The 19,047-nt window shown below is 41.5% G+C and overlaps 1 protein-coding gene across 3 annotated transcripts in view; it reads left to right on the forward strand.

The window, feature by feature from the left end:
- The window catches only part of CDH13 (cadherin 13), a 692,714-nt gene that overhangs the window by 420,242 nt on the left and 253,425 nt on the right, over positions 1–19,047 (forward strand). For all 3 annotated transcript variants that reach the window (XM_072980590.2, XM_078380491.1, XM_020801938.3), the window contains one exon: positions 2,784–2,928. In XM_072980590.2, the coding sequence (XP_072836691.2) occupies positions 2,784–2,928 (145 nt within the window). The remainder of the gene's footprint in view (positions 1–2,783; positions 2,929–19,047) is intronic.

Consider the following 19,047-nt stretch of genomic DNA (forward strand, 5'->3'; position numbering starts at 1 on the left):
GCAAGCAAACATTAAAGCATTGGGATACGTGTCTTGTCTAACAGCAGAGCCATCCCAGAATTGGTGTAAATGCATGTGAAGCAGCCTGACTTTCTACTGCGCATGCTCAGTTGGGAAAACAAGGTGAATGAGCAGCAGCCTGCTATAAAAAGCTTTTCCAACCCCCTTAAAAGAGCTGTTGCAGATCTCTTCTTATCAATGAGGAGCCCACCCCACGCCAAGCTTCAGAACCTAAGACTTCCTGGAGTACACTCTAAAAAACACTGCCTTGAAGTAGAATTCAAGAGTTATGAACAAGCACTCTTTGAAGAGCCCAGCAACACCTCAGCCATACGAGGCAGGAACTGCCACTTACCTCTGGCAGCAAGATGAGGAAACCGGGTTTGGAGATAAGAATTTTCCACTTCTCCCCATCCTCGTGCTCCTGTATGCTCCATTCCCCCTGGAGATAGCATGAGCCACAGGGGGTCTGAAAATGCTCTATCGCTTGTGTTTATTCAGTTAATCTATTCCTTCTCAGTGTGTGTGATATTTATGAGTTATTTATAGGGTTGCAATGAACCCTACTGGGAGAGAATTAGGTCAGAATTCTAATTCCATTGTTAAGATGGATTGCTTATTATCCCATTCGATGGTGATACATTACGCCTTTGTGGGCACTCAGTTATGCCAGGCTGGAGAGCTCAATATTTATATTTTTAAGAGAGAATCTGATTCCAAGTGTGACTGCCGGAGTTCTTAATCCAGCCACCATTTGTTTTTATATGGTGCCTAGCCTTCCCCTTCAACTGAACTCCATCTTTGGGTATGTGGTCCTCTGTCTAACAAATTAGCTCAATATGTGTCTGAATGCTTCATTTCCAATTGGACCTGCATGTTCTTCTTGTTTTCCTCTCTGTTCATGCATTTCAGGCTACAGGGATTTGGTATCTGTTTTGCTGGGTGAAAGGTGGCGTTTGTGTGCATATATTTATTTGCATATATATTTGTAGTATAACTATAGATGGTTGAGAAGAAAAACAATCCAGTTTGACTCTCAGTCCTTAGGAAGATATGGGAAGGTGTTTTATACTGCACAAGATAGTAAGTCTGCTTTTTGCAGGATAATTATACTCTACTTCATAGGTTCTTAACCTTTTGTTCCCCAGACCCCCAAGGGATCATGATGTCCTCATAGGGGGTCTGTGAAGGCTTGAAGAAATGTTATATATTTCGCAGTTAAGAAGGAAGGAAGGAAGGAAGGAACATAAATTTTATTTATTTATTTATTTATTGGACTTATATACCGCCCCATAGTGCTACAAGCACTCTCTGGGCGGTTTACAATTTAATTATACAGGCTACACATTGCCCCCCCAGCAAGAGGGCCGTCGGTAAAGAAAAGGTTAAGAGATGCTTCTCTAGCTAACTGCTCTGGATGTGTTCTTCCCCATATTCTAAAGTATTTTTACTTTTTAAATCTAATTAGCATTGAAACATGAGTGATTTGCCACTTGAAGACAGATTCCATTCGGGTGAAATGAACACATGATAAATAATGCTCACTTCATCATAACCATTCCACTTAAAAATGGTCGTCTAAGTAGGCTTTGAGTTTAAATTAAAATCTAAACATGTCGTTAAGTCCACTAAGGCTGATGTCATTCAGAATCCACTCAGTCTTCTTCATTGACACCAGGAGCCATCCAACGGTGTTTCTGGAAGGATCGTCCAACAGAGTGCTGTTCTTGCTCAAGAGACTCTCAAATGTGTTCACAATCAATCCCCACATTCTTCCCTGAATTAATTACAGGCTGTTGTTGTTGATGATGATGATAAGAATAAGAATAGCAGCAGCTGCATGCCTTCAAGTCGATTCTGACTTATGGCAACCCTTTCCAGAGTTTTCTAAGTAGAGAATACTTAGAAGTGATTTAACATTCCCTTCCTCTAGGGGGCGCCTTGGCATTGTGCAGTTTCCCCAAGGCCATACAGGTTGGGTCTTCTTCTGGAAGGCACAGTGGGGGAATCGAACTCCCAACCTATGACTCCACAGCCAGATACTTAAATCACTGTGCTATCCAACTAGCTGCGGTTGGAGAATAAACAGAAGTTGTTTTCATATGCATTTTTAAGGATTAGCAGAGGAGTGATCTCTTACTAGGTATTACAGAATTGCCCTGTTTGCCTCTTTCGCTGAGCTGATCCGTTACTGTCTGGTGACCGGTATTGTGATATTCTTCCACAGGGAAATCAAACAGATCAGGATACAATACATCGGAGAATGTTGTTTACCGTGGTTCTTTTCTTCTTATTCCCCCCCCCTCCTAACAGTCTTATTTCCGCAACTCAGTGCCCAGCAATGGCTTACCTTGCATTTTATTTTGTGGCTCAGTATGTTCCCCTTAAGTGTAATTATGCTTGAAGTAGAAGGAGAGGGGGGAAAAAAAACTTATTCTAAGCAAATATGCACTTCATTAGCATCAAATTGTGTTTTCTTTCCCTCATGCCCGTTGTTCCTCATTGCCACCTCCAGCAGATTTGGCAAATTCAGTCGCAAGTGCCCAACAGGGATCTCGGCGTGAACTCTCCTCCCCCCACCTTCCCCTCCTCAATTGCTTCATGCTCTCACAAGCATCCTACTTTTAGCACCAAGCTCAGCCAGCTCAACGGTTAACTTTGCCGGGATGCTTGTTATGGAAGAAAAATGCTGATTTCAACTCTCCTTTTCCTCTTTCCTTTATTTGATGTCTCCATAGCATCCACAGGAGTCACCTGCATCCTTTTTATTTTTGTTTATCCAGCTCCAGGTGGAGATCACCGATGCCAGCGGGAAAAGCATAGAAGGCCCCGAGCCTTTAGACATCGTTGTTATTGACCAGAACGACAACCGGCCACTTTTCCGGGAAGGGCCATACGTTGGGCACATCATGGAAGGCTCTCCTACAGGTAAGTTAAGTTCAGACATACTACATCAGTTAACAGAATAATTCTGGTAATTTTGTAATATGTTTTTTTTTTCTGCTGGAGAACTATGTCTACTGTACAGATTATGCTGGGCTAGAACAGTTTTAGCAGTTTCGGACAAGTTGTGTTCTAGCCCAACATGTCTAATGGTTCATTATGAGGGACGCACACAGTTTACATCACAGGAAGTGTAAAGAATGATGCTCAAGAGCTATTATAGGTAGAAGAATGAAGCCACTCCTGTCTTCTGAAGATGCCAGCCACAGAGACTGGTGAAATGTTAGGAAGAAAAACCTCCAGAACACAGCCAAACAGCCCGAAAAACCTACAACAACCAATGAATAAAGTTAGTAAAACCCTAAAGCTTGTTAAGTTTACTTAGAATCGCAACGTACACACAAACATACACCTAGACATAGAGATAAATATAAGCATGTGTATCCAGGCTCATTTCGTCTTTGAATTTTCAAATGTGGTTGATGTACTTTCTTGTGTGATGAGTACTCATATTTTTAATTGGGATGATCTTTAGGAAAAAATGTGACTGTTCAGTTGTATGAAAACCTAACAGCGATAAACAACATTTCCCTGAAAACTAGTGTAGATGTTCTAAAGATGCATGAAGCCTGTCTTTGCAAAGAGAAAGACACCCTGGCCATTCAGTTGACTTCATGGACACTCCTTAATGTGAAAAACCTGGTACATTATTAATTTCTTACCTGATTTCTTGATCCTTATAAGCATCTCTCTCTCTATTAATATTTTGGAGCATGATTCATGCAAGGCAGCACAACAGTGGTCTGGAGTTGCAGAGAATATTAAATTTAGCTTAAATGCTTCTTGTGAGACAGTACACACAATCTGTTCTAATTGTTTAAAAATGTATGTACTAAAGATGTCATGAGACTTTGTCTTAGGAGCAAAACAGATGTTACACTGAACCTGTGCATAGAAACAGAGCTTTTTAAAGAGGTTCATTCTGTTTGTTTATTATAACGTGAGGTTTCTGAGCAATAGCTATTGTGAATTTGGTTTTGTTTGATGATCGTTGATCAAAAGATGAGCACAGTTTTGGTTGCAAGTTGATTGAGGGATCATTAGGTGAAAGTGGGACAAGTGAGAGGAGGAGGTGGGATAGGAAGACCACCCACTACCACCCCCATTTCTCCTCCTCTTCCTCATTCTACCAGAGGTCAGATGTCATTGTGGCTATATCGACTTTGGGCAATGCAATTTTTATATGTCTGTTTGAGCAGTAAGACAGTGACATGCTTTCAGGAAAATATAATGTTTTCATATCAGATAGCAATAATCTTCTTGGCTTACTTCTTGGGCTTTTATTGTTTGTTCTCTTTTTTTAATGGAAAGGAGGATTAAAAACAGCAGCTTCTGAGTCTTTCCCCAGCAGGAGGGTATGTCTGGATTGAAATCATTATTGTGAAGACCAGGAGAAGTGTCTGAGGTTGGAATCTTTTTGAAACCCCTAGGGACCATACCACAATACAGGAACCATTGCCATTGACAGAGTAGTTGTGCCCCTCAAGATTCTTTGCAATACAGCTACCTCAATTCTTTCTGACTGGTCACATTGAGTAAGACTGATGTCAACTAAAGGCCAACACTTAGTGCCTCCAGCTTCTGTTGTTGCACCTCACTGCTGCTACCTGTTTATCTCCCTTTCGCTGTGAGGAAGGGAAGAAGGAAGGAGAGGACTCAGGAAGAAGCACCAAGCACCCCACACCCCTTGTGTCTTATCCTACCCTTCTTGGAAGTGGTTGGAATTGGGCCCATTGAGGTAAGCCAATGGGCATCAGTAGCCTTGATGGAGAAGAAAAGGGACTGGAGAAGAGTATCATCTTTGCCCAAGTTCTTCCCAAGAGCTAGAACCAGCATCATTTGAGGCAATCTTTTAATCAGATTCCTATCTAGGGATGACAATAAGTCCTGTTGTTATTTTTATGTGTAAACTATACTCTTATACTTCACTACTATCAGGTGTAATATGAAACTGTATCACTCTGGACAACCAATCATTTTAAGATTACAATCTTATTTTATTATGTTTTTCACAGTACAGAGGTTTTGTAGGAAATAATGTTTCATCAGGACAGATGTTCTGGCACCTTTGTTGTCTTTTAAAGTGACTCCTGGCCCTCAGCAATCAGATGTCTGGATTCCTTGATTAGGGGAGAGCCCATAAACCTTGGATTGATAATGAGTTTAAGCGAAATATAAAAATTTCTGAAGCTCAACATCCAAGAGCAATGAGAGTGTCTTAACACTCAAGGTGACCCCACCAAACAAGCCTTTAAATGACCAGTATAGAAAGGTTTTGCTGCATTGGCCCAAGGAATTAAAGAGAGAAGCATATGTAGACGAGCAGTTACGTAGTGCTACCTTTTAATGAACTGAGCCATTGGTCCTGTCCAGGCTGTTAATGAGAAGACCTTTTGGAGGTTGCGAATTTTTAAGGTCGCCATAAGTTGGAAGCAACTTGACGGGATTATAACAAGAACATGGCTAGCATTGCCCAAGGCTTTTCGGAAGGTCGCTAGGTCTCTGGCTGCAGATCCAGAGGTTGGGGGTTCAATTCCCCCCCGTGCCTCCTTGACAGGGGGTGGACTTGATGATCCAGAGGGTCCCTTCCAGCTCTTCAGTTTTAAGATGATGATGATCCCTTCATTTTGCATAGAGATGCAGAGTATTTGACCTGCTGTGCTAATAAATTAACATTAAACTGAGCTGTATAAAAGCCGGATCTATAGCTGAGCATGAAAGGCAACGTCTCATGTGGTATATGATGTGTTCCTGAAATCTTAAAGTCAACACTGCAAATGCAAATGTCATCCCCCAAACCTGCCTTCCAAGCTTGAATGCAAGGGGGCTGTTGTTTCTGTTCTGTTTCTGAAGCTGATGGAGGACATCCTCCTCTCTAAAAGGCACCCCCCAAAAAACATAAAAACCCTCCATGAAAATGAGTTTGGAAAATGCAAAATATGAAAATATGGCAGTCCTGGCAGTAATATTAAAACAATCATAGTGAGAAAAAAGGATTTAAAAAGGAAATTCTTTGGATGTTTTTCAGAAGATTAAACCTTTAACTATTGAAAGGAGAATAGAGGCTATTAAAAATATTAAGAAGAAATTAAGCTTCTTTAATGTTTAGAAGGAGGAGGAGGATTGCAGTTTGACAACAACTGCAACTGTTTCAAATAAACTAATTATTTTTATTCTTATTTCTTTTTTTCACTTTTAAATTTTTTTGGATTATACTGCATTCTGGGGACTGGATACATAAATCATTGCTTGGCTCATTCCCATATGAAGGAATGAGCAAGTACTCCCTCTGTCTCTGTCTCTCTCTGTCTGTGTGTGTGTGTGTGTGTGTGTGTCCATGTGTAGTGGCAAGATAATTTATCTCATTACCATTGAGAATTTTTACATGTGCAAGAACGCAAGGGTGATTGATCACAAAGACACAAACAACTCATTCGGTGCTTTTACTAGTTCACGGAACAAGCTTTATTCCATGACCAGATTTCCTAATACTGCACCTTTACTAAAATACACCAAAATAATACTCCTGAAAGTATATACATTTCACCTGAGGCTGAACTTCTCACTCCACATTTGCCCTCTTGCCACAGTTCAAGTCATGGAGAAACATATTTGATTGTTGTTTATCAATAAATCAAAATTTGCATCCCTTGCCATGAAATTAGCCTATTTTCTTTGGTTCTCAAGCTGACAGAGAGCAAGCTTTACTTTGGATGGAAGTATATCTTATTAGCAATATATCGGGATTGACACTTAGGTAGGAGATGAGCTGGCTGTGATCTGGCAGCCTGGAATTATCCAGAGTCTGATATGCAGTACGTAACTCAACTACTGAAAAAAACAGGAAGACTGTTCTTGTTCAGAACAGTCTCGAGGAGTAAGGCAGTCTTTGACCTTGCCCACTCAAGCAGGCCAAATGAAGAAACTGGAGGTGGGTGACTTTGGGGAGACCAGTTTTTAACACCTAGGATGCAAGTGGGCCCACACCAGCCTCCCAGATGAACAAAATGCAGGAAAGAAATGGAATCCAGAAGCTACTCAGAATCAACCTCCTATTTCATTTTTGTGAGTTTGCGGAAGAGGTGGGAGTAGAATCTGCTACCTGTTTTCTTGCAAAACAACAACAACAGAAATCCAAAACCACACACTATATATGCAGTATTCCAAGAATAATTTTCCCTTTGCAATTTGTTTTGTGATTGGGATGCAAATAGCCTTAGAGGGCTACAGACAACTATCATCTATCCCTGGTCTAAAGGCTGAAAATGGATAAGATGCTCCGTGCTGCTACTTTGCTAGATCATGATGCAGTGCACTCTAATAACAGTCAAGATTTTCCATCTGAGCAAGTCCTGACACAATTTGAAATGATTTCCCCTGCCCTCCTGAATAGATCCCCTCTAACAAACTGAGTTTGTTTCATGACCACCACAGGCACTCGTAGTCACTCAAAACACCTTGAAAGAAAGTCACGAATTTCGTCCACAAGCAAGGTCAGTTGTGCAATTGACCAGAAACCAAACCAAACAAAACTGTAGGTCTTTCATCTTATAAGCGTAGGCTTTATTGTGCCCAAGGCCTACATTTATAATGATCTGCTGTGTTATGTTATTGTATCAGAGGCGAACAGGAGAGGCAATTCCTGCCTGTGACTTCAAAATGAAGGCCCCTGCTATCTACAAATGAGCCCGGGGAGAGGAGAGGCTTGCTGATCTTTGGGAAATGTTCAAAGCTGAACCAAGCCACATTTCAATGTATTCTCGAAGGCTTTCCAAACAGACTGAACCCAGAGCACAGACAGAGTTCTGACTCCTGTCCTCTGAAGATGCCGGCCACAGAGACTGGCGAAACATTAGGAAGAACAACCTTCGGAACACGGCCAAACAGCCTGAAAAACCCACAACAAGCCACATTTCCTTTTACTCCTTCACTTGGGATTGCTTAAATGATCATAAGTGGCATCTCGTTTCATTGTAAATAAGGAAGGGAACTGATAACATCCACTGAAAAAGCAAAACTATAGTCCCAGGATGGAGAAAATATATACTCTTTAGTCCCATGTAAAATGCCTGTCCTATTTTGGCCTGCCAGCCTTTTTCAAGGATGTATTGATTTAACTGTAACTAGTTCTTTTTAGCACCATTCACTCAGTTCACTGGTCACATTTTACACGAAAATAAAGACAATATGTATATTTTCTTCATATGTATATTTTCTACATATTTTCTACCATTTCCCCCTCTTTTTTTTGATCTAGCGTCTCATTTAATTGGCCTGAGTTGGTTTGCATGAAAGATTCCATACCCCTTTTGACTTTGATATCCAACTTGCAATGAATTTTCCAAAGCTCAAAACAAAACAAAAAAAAACTTTCAAACAGCAGATAGTTAAAAATGGCTTGTGAACTGCAGTTTAAGAAAAGAAAAAAAAGAGAAAAGATGGCATCTTGTTTGCCGCGAAGCCTTAATAACCAAAGTAGATTCCAATCCAGCAGAGGAAACTCCCCAAGCAAAAGTGATAGGAAGTGCCTGTAAATAATTAGCAGGAACAAAGGGACATGGCAGGTAGCACATGATATGGCAATATAGAGAGCAGCCTTGAGGAAATGCTTTGGATTGTAAAATTGTAATTTGTAAAACCGAGGAAGGAAACGGAGAAATGGTTTGGGTAAGACGGGTCATGTATTATGGATCACCACGTGCTATGAGGTTGTGCACTGTTATCCTTCAAGGAAATGGAAGACAGCTTAACCGAGGCTGTCTCATTTTATCTGAGGCACCACACAAGACAACCCAGTTTCAATTAAACTAATGACAAAACAACGACAAGAATGACACCCACCAAGTTAATACGAGAATGAATGGAAGTAGGATCTTGAAAGCAGAGAAAAGGGTGGGGAGGCACAAGATGAAGTGAGAGAAGTGCCAGTGTTCACACGGGGACATGGGCAAAGTGGGGCATAATTCTCCACCCTGTGCTCTGTGTTGTTGCTCTAGCTGCCTTTGCTGGGTAGATATCTTGTGATTCTGTCACTCTCTTTTGGTGTGGTGCTTAGTGTGCATGCAGGAGGACTGCATGCACAATTCCATTCTCCTGCTGATGTGTAAGCAGGAGAAAAATTGGGCCACTTAAGCTTTCAAATGGCTAAAATTGCATTCAATTTGCCAAGCACGGCAGGATCTCTTCTAGTCTGTGACCTGAGATTTTAACAACCTTGGGGAAACTACAGGAGGCTCTCTTAAGAGCTTTCTGTAGCCAACAGATAGAACCGACACGTGATTCCTCCCCCTATGCTTTGAGCAGAGGAATACATTCATAGATAATTCTCTTACTTGGATACTAAAGAGGTCCCTAATCATGCCCTTGAATATAGTAGTCCAAGGTCTTTCAGTGCCTCATCCAACACTGATCTCCCTTCCCACCCCTTATGTTTAAGTTTACTGAATGTGCGTGTGTAGACCTTCAGGTAAAAGCAGGATTAATTACATCCCATTTACAAGTGTGGCATTAGGAATGTGAATCCTTGTTTGTCTTTGTTCTGCAAATCAAAATGAGGAATAGCAGCATTATTTGCTGCCCACTGTGAAAGGCTGAGGTACCTTGTGGCAACCTAGGCAAGATGGCAAACTTCTGGATAGCTCAGAGGTTTACTTGGAGGGCTTGTAGAGGGGAGTCAAGGGAAGCTTCTCTGTAATTTTGACTACTCTGGGTGCCTGTGGGGGACTTTCCTTGGGGGGCCCTACTTGTAGGTGTAGAACTTGGACGTCCAAAACCCAAACTTCACTAAACTTGGTGGGCTTGTAGAGGAGAGTTAGGGGAAGTGTCTGATCAATTTGGGTGTGTCTAGGTGCCTGGGAGGGACATTTGATAGGGATAAAGGCAAAACGAATTGACAAAGCAATTTGTCAGAAAAAGCCTGGATTGCCACCTTAAGAGGTCTCCTGGGGCTTCCCTTGCAGCATCGGAAGACTGGCAGGGGTCCCTCCAAGCGGCACGCGGCACTTGCAGAGGCTAGCCCAGCACCATTTTTGAAGATTATGCCCCTTTCCCCTGCCTTCGGTAAGGCTCCAAACGGAAAAAGGCTTTTTTTTTTTTCGTTTTTCCATTCGGAGGCTTGCTGAAGGCAGGGGAAAAGGGTGCAATCTTCAAAAATGGTGCTGGGCTACCCTCTGCAAGCACCACTCGGAGGGACCCCCACCAGTCTTCTCTTGGTGCAAGGGAAGCACTGGGGTCCCTCTGAGTGGCACTTGCAGAGGCTTGTCTGGCATAATTTTTTAAGATCGTGCCCTTTCCCCCTGCCTTCGGTAAGTCTCTGAACAGAAAAAGGCTTTCTTTTTTTCCCTTTTTCCATTCGGAGGCTTGCAGAAGGCAGGGGGAAAGGGCACAAAAATGGTGCGGGGCTAGCCTCTGCAAGCGCATTCGTCGTACAAAAAATGGCCATAGGAACAATCGTCTTGTGAGGCACCAAAAACCTAGCTGGACCCATTTGTCTAGCGAGTTTTTCATCCAGCGAGGCAATCATCTTGCGAGGCACCATTGTATCTGTAGTTTAATACAATATTGAACAAATTCTAGCAGCACCCCCCTGTTTATCTATATGCTTCCATAACTTCATATCAAATGAATTTCAATTAGATGGTGGGTTTCTGTGTCTCCAGGAAAAGAATATTATATTCTGAATGCTCAGAGCAATAGTAGTTATAACAGTCTGCTTACTGAGTTTTGTGCCAAAAGGCAACTCCTTGATCGATTTGTAGAGAAAACCTTGTAATGATAGTTACAAGGAAATTACAGGCATGCAATTAGACTACTGCTACTTCTAATGATGTTAAATTAAAACTATGTGTACAAATATTCAGGGCAACTTCAAAAGCAATTGTGTGTGTTGCATACGTCACAGCGAGAGCTGAATCATTATCAGCTCTTTTGAAGCTGACTGTAAATATGTTAAGTGAAGTACTTGTTGTGTAGCTTCTGTATCAACCCAAAGATTGGTTTTCATATTAAACATAATACGACATAACACAAGGAAAGTCTTGGAAGAAATCTTCCAGCCTAGTCCAGCTAGTGATGAAGTCTTCAAGGAGCTGCATTTTAAGAACCCTTTGGTCACCCAAGGTAGGGGACAACTGATCTAGTACAAAGACCACTTTAGCATTCTTCCAGCAACAGTGATAAATAAAACTAAGCTTCTCTTTTTCAATCCCTCCCTCTATCCTTCCCTCCCTCTTTCTCCCCCCCCCACACACACCTTTCCTTTTCTAACACATCAACAATTTTATGCCAAACTTTAAACTGAGCCTTAGCAAGTATTTTCAACTGTCAGGCTTGAATGGAAGTGAAATGACAACTCAATCCTTCATTGTTTCAGTCTCCTTTATTAAAACACTTCCTTCACAGCCTATTTCCTTGGCAGGGAACAATCAAAGCAACAACCACTGGTGATCTATTTATATTGGAGGGTTGGTCTGTTAATTAGGGGGAGAAAAGCATATTCCTTAATTAAAAAACAAATGAATTTTTAAGAAAGCATTGAGGATCCCCCTCTGGGTGCTGAAGATTGTTGGCTTCAACAGGCAAGCATAATTCTGCAACGTTCTGCAGAGAGGAACTTATTTAAGCCACTGTGCATTGGAAGAGAGTTTATTGCCTGTCTTTAAGCACCTTTTTGTGTGACCTCTCTAGGACAGAGAAGGCTAAAAAAAGAGTAAGGGATGGGCCAGGGAGGTAGAATTCATGTAGGCAATACACTAATCCATTGTTATTGCCCTGGAAATTTGAGATGGGAACAATGAACTGGGAAGAAAACTGATACTTTATTTGGACCACAAGAGCAGCCAACACTGGCCGTGTTCCCAGCATTCTAGCCCTGATTATCTCAGAGAGAAGATACCCAATTCTCCTTATTGATGTGCTCATTACCACAATAAGCTCTATGGGATCAAACACCTGCTGCCACTAAATCCAGGAATGCCTAACCCCAAACATTGGGAAACTGAAGCAGAACTAAATTCTCTTTAACTGTTGCAAACTTGTGCTAAAAAATTCCATTTTATGGCATTCCCTCCTTTTGCTAAAAAAGCAGAAATAAATTGTAAAAGCCCAACACACATGTATTGTGTTGACAACCATGTCCAGATAGTTCATTAATTCTGGTCCGTCTTTGGGTTGTGGCAGAAATCGAATTAGAACTCGTGAAGGTGTGGGTAAAATACCTGTCTGATTGCACTCTGTGTCTAAGTCCAAACTGGTCTTTAAAGCAGATATAATGTGATGTTTGTCATGCAGAATGTATAATGGCAATTTTGCATCATGCATGCATGCTTCTCTCTCTTCCCCCCTGCCCACACAGCCTCACTATATCTGACTATCTCTCTTCCTTGAAGTATATATGTGTCTGTGTTTGTACTTCTCTCTCTTCTCTCTCTCTCTCTGTCTTTCTATCAGTAAGTTGAACCATCAATGTGGATAACAACCGACAAATACATAATGAAGTGTGGTGACAGTTGCATGCAGTTTCACTAGTCCTCACTGAGAATATGCTCTGGACTTGCACACGTAGAAAGAGATTGTGTCCATTTTGTTATCAATATTGGAGCTTTGAAAATATCACCTTTTGAGGCAAAACCTTCTCCCAGTGGCCATGATGGCTGACTGGATTCCGTAGTCCAAAGGCCTGCTTTTTCCATAAGCTTTTGCCCATCGGTTCTACTCTACCCAGCTTGCTGGGGGGGCAATGTGTAGCCTTTATAATTAAAATTGTAAACCGCCCGGAGAGTGCTTGTAGCGCTATGGGGCGGTATATAAATCCAATAAATAAATAAATAAATAAATAAATATAAATACTCTGATAGTGATGTGCAGCTTGTGAGAAGGAAGGCAGGTTGCGACAGACCTGTTTGTTTGCAGATGTGCATATGTTTTGGAGGCAAATTTACACTTGCTGGGAAAGCATAAATGCTCTTAGAATACTGTGGACTGTCCTTAGGATAATGTGAACCCCTGTGTTCAGGAAAGAAGGTCTACCTCTGGATGGTGACCCTCCGTAACTGGAGGAAGAAGTCACCTGTTGTATTTCTCCTTGTCAAGGCAATGGACACCTTGAGCAGCATCACAATTCTGTTGCCGGTGCTCCACTGGTGATAGGGGTGTGTGGAAATGGCAGTAGGAAGGTCCTGGGGCTGTGGGATTCACATCCGATTTAGCATTTTCTTTGAGAAATATCCCTCTTCCCTACTGTCAAACCTCCAAGATTGGTTTGGTGAACTTCAGTCTGATATCTACTTCCTTTGGTCTCTCAGTGATGGGTCTCATAAGTCATAAGTGTGGACACTTCTCTCTTGCCCAACTCTTACATCAATCTCAAACCCTTCAGTGTTAGCTCCGAATCCTATAAATCTGAGATATACAGACACGCCATCTGAAATCTCAGACTGCAAATTTAGTCATTTGGTTCGGAGCCTGGTGATCTCATCTGTGTTATTTTGGGACCAGCTTTGCTGCCTTCCGCCCACTCAACTGGACATAAATCCCACCTTTGTGAGCAGTGTGCTTTGGTCTCATAACAATGGGAAGTCATTTCATGTGACAGCAATGCACCTGATTCAGACTGGTGCCGAATGCTCACCAGAAGGCGATGTATAAATTGTTGACTCAGGTGACATAAGTCTGCCATCTGAAGAGCTGCCAGTATCAATCAACGGAGGGATTTACTCCACCTTTGTCACCCAAAAAGCGGGGAGGGAGAGAGTGGGGAAATCAAGCAGCCATGCAGACTTTCTGTCCCTTTTTTCTGAAAAGAAGAGTCTAAGATTGATAGGATTCTCCCATTTAAGGTGATTTATCCACTGTTATTTGAGAAAGAATCTCTGGTTCGGAATTTCTTGATGGACAAGTGGTCTACTTGGCTAGAAATGCAACCGCTGAGATGCCAATTTTTTTTTTTGCATGTACCAGTAGGATTCAACTGACTTTGATGAATGTACCTAAAAGAATATAGTCATCAGGGTAATGTTTTGCCTCTCCAAATCTTGCAACAGGCTCAGAAAGTATCAGAATGTCACAAAACAATGGTGCAGCTTTGTAGGAAGAAGCCACAGAATGGGACTCAGCGTCTGGCAGGTTTACACAGGAAGAGGCGCTCCTTCGAATATCCAGGTCCAAAGCCGTTCATAGATTTGTCATTGTCACCACCTTGAACTCAGTCCGCAAGCATGTTGGCAGCCACTACAAATACTGGCCACAGGCTTGAATTTACAAGAGCTGAGCAGGGCTGTTAAGAACATGTTGCATACCTCTCGTTGATAGGGTTGCCATAAGTTGGAGGCGACGTGACAGCAAGTAATAACAATAACAGCAATAAATACTTCTGAATTGGAATCATCATGAGTTAGACCTTGGTGAGATTTTTTTTCACATCCTTATGACTGGCTGTTGCATCTTCAGTTGTCATTTCCGTAACGATCGCAAGCCTAGCCTGTACTATGATTGCAGCAGTGCTTAAGATTGTTTGCTTGGTCTCTGATATGATGGAAATTCAGCTCAAATGCAGGCAGCGCAGTCTTCGGTCATCGGTAGATTTGACAGTCAGCTAGCTTACGCTATGTGAGAAAAATAAGGCCACATTAAAAATGCTTCATAAAAAAAATAATACAAGAGCATTTATTTTCATAAAATTCTGCATTAAGGGGAATGCTTATTCAACAGAAAGTTGAAATGGAATGCAGCAAAATCTACAGTATTAAAAGAAAATTGACCTCCAGCAACCCTTTCATGGCTCGTGGGAGATGTTTGGCATGACAGATGACAGATTATCTCCTGATGTAGCAAATCAATACATCCTTATTTGAGAAAAGTTTTAAAATGTAATCAAGAAGCTCTGGGATACTGGATTTAAGATTTTATTCACTTGGTAAATATCAGTTTCAGTCGTTGAGGCTAAGCATTATCTGGCCTTGCAAATTCTAAATCGGCGAATTCACAAGACGCTCTTTTACTGTGCATCTCCTAGCATCGTTCCTGTGTATATACCTTTAGAAGATAATGCATAATGCATTTTTCAGTGAAAGGGCAAGACCAAATCTATGGATAAACTCCTGGATGCGTTTAATTAGCTCATTTATTATAATAGCTTGGTCTTTAAAAAAAGACAGACTTTCAAGAACTCATAAATAAGAAAAATGTTTTGGAAAATAGCACTGAAGGGGAGGGAGATTCTTCTCTTCCTCTTTTATGCTGCATTTGCCATATGGATTTTTCTGAATTTATTTGGAGCTCTCGAGAAGTTCCTTCGGATTGCCTTTTAAATGATTAGAGTTATCTGTGGGTTGTAACATAGGGATCCCACTGCCCACCCCCATTTTCGCTTTTTTCTTATTTTTTCAATACATGTTTTGCTCCACTACTCGCTAGGGATGGGTGAGAAATAGTCTGGGTTTACGTTTTAATATGAGATCACCAAGTTCACACCTCCCGGAACCCAGGGTGAACCTGAATGCAAATTTATGATTGAGAATTCATGCATTTCAGAGCTTCTGATTCAGATCACGCATCATTTGAAAAAATGTGCACAAGCATGGTTTAGTTGATGGAAGAGGCATCCATGTGAAAAAATACACTTATGCACATCATGTCCATTTTGAAAAGAATATGAATGGGGTGCAAGGCTTGTCATTAGTGCGGCCCCGAGCTTAGTATTCGGAAGGAAACAAGATCCCCAGGAAAAACCAAAATGAGACAGAGATCCAGTATCTGGATCAACGTACAGTACATCTATTTCCCACTTTTATCTGAAGAAATCTATCCATTTTGCTTTGTCCTGCATTTTAACTTCTTTAAACACTTCCGATTACTTTCCATCACCAATATGTGAATTGCAGGTTTTGGAAAATTCCTGCAAGAATTGAGACAGACATTTCATTCATGTACCTTGTTTAAGTTCAATTCGCACCATTATGGAGAAAGCACATTCTGCCAATCTGCCACGTCTGTGCTCGAGATGAGGAGCCTTTCAAAATAGAAACACTGTTGATGCTGACATGATTGAGTACACAGAGACTGATACTAGAACTTCTTTTTTTAAAAAATATTTGTATTATTTTACAGAACAAAAACAAATACATAATTACACAATACTCACTATACAATCTCAACTACCATGCACCCCGTACCCATGGGACCCCTTAGAACAACACTTTTAATACCAACTTCTTTTTCCAAAATTGTATTGATTGCTGTTTAGAGGCTTTCCCTTTTCCTTTCACTAATACAAATCCAACAAATCTACCCCAAATAGCATAAAAATATTTGAACTTATTTCTCCTCTTTTCATCTTAAGTTCAGTAGTTAATTTGTCATTTAATGCAAGATACTAGAACTTCTAAAAATGCTCAAAAACCCTGTATTTGGATGGAGTCAACTTTTTTTTGTTTTTCCTCATGTTTGAATTTTGCTTACTCTTGAGGGTTTTTTTTAAAAAAAATTAAATATGAACAGCTAGTCGAGTTTGGGGATGTTCTTATGAAAATATATTGTAATCATACCCTCCTCTATTCCTTTTAAAGGCCAATTGCTTCTCAAAGTTGCATAGGTCTGCACTAGGATGGGCAAGCTTGAACCTTCTGAGGCTGTGAAAGCTAAGGCAGGACATTTCCTTCCTTCCTTCCTTCCTTCCTTCCTTCCTTCCTTCCTTCCTTCCTTCCTTCCTTCCTTCCTTCCTTCCTTCCTTCCTTCCTTCCTTCCTTCCTTCCTTCCTTCCTTCCTTCCTTCCTATAAGAGATGACCACCTTATTTTATGCTGCCTTCCAGCATATTAAACATTGCTGAGATCACTGAGACATGTTCACACAGAAAAACATTCATCTTACCACAGCAGGCATTTCGTATTAGCAAGAACTGGATCTCGCATGGCGAAGAGTATGCACCGATGGCTGACTGCCACGGCACCACTAATGGCCACAGACGAGCTTGTTTCACGGTGCTTGAACTCTGAATTTTGTCCAGGGCTTTTCTGTCGGCAATTTTGCTTCCTTAATTTGTCTTTTCCTCACCCTATAAAGAGCATGAAGATCATGGCAATGTTTCACACTCATGTAATAGGGTTTTAATTGTACAGTGCCCACCCTGCCTTTACAAGGGAGGGAAAATTTACAAAAGCAATTATTGCTCTGCTGAGTTATTCATTCCATGGAATCATACCTTTTTTTTGTCCTGTCTCCTCCCACCACTTTCCTCCATTTTGTCAATGCTGCTTGCAATCCTTTACAAGCTGTTAAACCAGAACTTCACTCATTAGATACTATAGATTTCAACAACAAGTCCAACAACAAGAGTAAGTCCGTCTCATACCTAATTGTCCCTCACGGTTAATTGTCCTCACATCCACAGCTTTCAGCACCTTTGTCTGTTACTCTCATCATTTATAGTCTGGTTCCTATCAACCAATATGAGTTGTTGCATTTTTTGGGGGGGAGGGAAGCCACGGTGACCAAATGACTTGCAATCTGAAGGAATGGTCCAGCCATGCATTGGTGCAACAAGGTCATGCTTTGAAGGAGCTTCAGGCTCACAGCAGTCCTATTCTCTCTTCTCATGTCAATGAACTCTTCTCCCCCTACACCTTCCCTCGTTTTGAGGCCAATCATTCCACCACCTGAATTTTGTCTGAGCTGGAGATAAAAAAAATATCTTTCTTTGTCTTACAGAGCAGTGGTCCCCAACCTTGGGGCCTCCAGATGTTCTTGGACTTCAACTCCCAGAAGTCCTGGCCAGCAGAGGTGGTGGTGGTGAAGGTTTCTGGGAGATGTAGTCAAAGAACATCTGAAGGCCCAAGGTTGGGGGCCACTGTTATAGAGGATGCCAGGGAACTGCAAAGTTATTCCTCTTGACCCACCAGGGGAGGAAGTACTTTGCAGTGCTCTTGACCAGAGAAGAAATCAGTTTGACATGCAAATAGAGCCAGTTGAAGAAAATGGCAAGGATTTTTAAGGAGTAGGAACACATGAGGGGTTGCATGTGTGTTTTTAGTTAAGATAATAATCATAATGTGCCGTCAAGTAAACTCTGACTTATGATTGCCCTTTACAGGGTTTTCCAGGTAGAGAATACCCAGTAGTGGTTTGCTGTTCCCTTCCTCTAGGGGGCGCCCTGGGACTCTGCAGCCTGCCCAAGGCCACATAGGCGTGCTCTGCTCACAGGAAGCCCAGTGGGAGAAATGAAATCCCAACCTCTGGTTCCACAGCCTCATTCCTAAACCACAGAGCTATCCAGAACCAGCCATTAATTCTGTGCTTTGCTTCCCCAAGGGAAAGGATATGGATTTTATGCAGAGCTGGTTTGTGGCAATTAGGGAGATCTTGACAAGAAAAAAAAATAGCATTCTTTGCCTTGCTAGAGGCAAGGAATTTCTCAGGTCTTAAAAATGACTCACTAAGGTGTCTCCTTGGGTCAAGATAGTGTAAATCAATGACGAAAAGGTATGGATCTCACTGTCTCTAAGAAACCCAGGGAGTGAAAAGAACTGTTTTCGTAGTGAGATTTCTCTGCACTTTGGGGCTTGGCTTTGCTTTCCTTAAGGAGTCTCATGGGGAATCTTACAAGATTGTGTGTGTGTGTGTGTGTGTGTGTGTGTGTGTGTGTTTCATGGTCCTTTTTTCCTTCCCCGAAAGAAACACAAATCTGCACGGAAGGATTAAAACTCCTGTGCAAAATGTCCTTTTTCTTGCACAAGAGTCTGTGGAAAGGGAATTGACCTAAGCCATTTCAAAATCTGGCCATTTCTCATGCAAAAGAAGAGATGCAAAATAACAACGGTGGAAAATGTGGAGAAGAAATCTTGCCAGTGCAGGGAGTCTCATCAAGGAATCTTAACATGCTGAGACACAAAACAGCACACACACAAAAGTACTTCCAGATCTTTAATGAGATCAAAGAATTTAGTAAGATTTCCTCCTTTTCTAACCTGAGACGGTGAACTGCGGATTTCTGCCAATTCATGGGAGAAAATGTCAAATCTGTCTTTCTTCATACCAGGAAAGAATCTGTAAA

This window comes from Pogona vitticeps, chromosome 10 (genome assembly GCF_051106095.1).
Source record: "Pogona vitticeps strain Pit_001003342236 chromosome 10, PviZW2.1, whole genome shotgun sequence".
Taxonomy (NCBI): domain Eukaryota; kingdom Metazoa; phylum Chordata; class Lepidosauria; order Squamata; family Agamidae; genus Pogona; species Pogona vitticeps.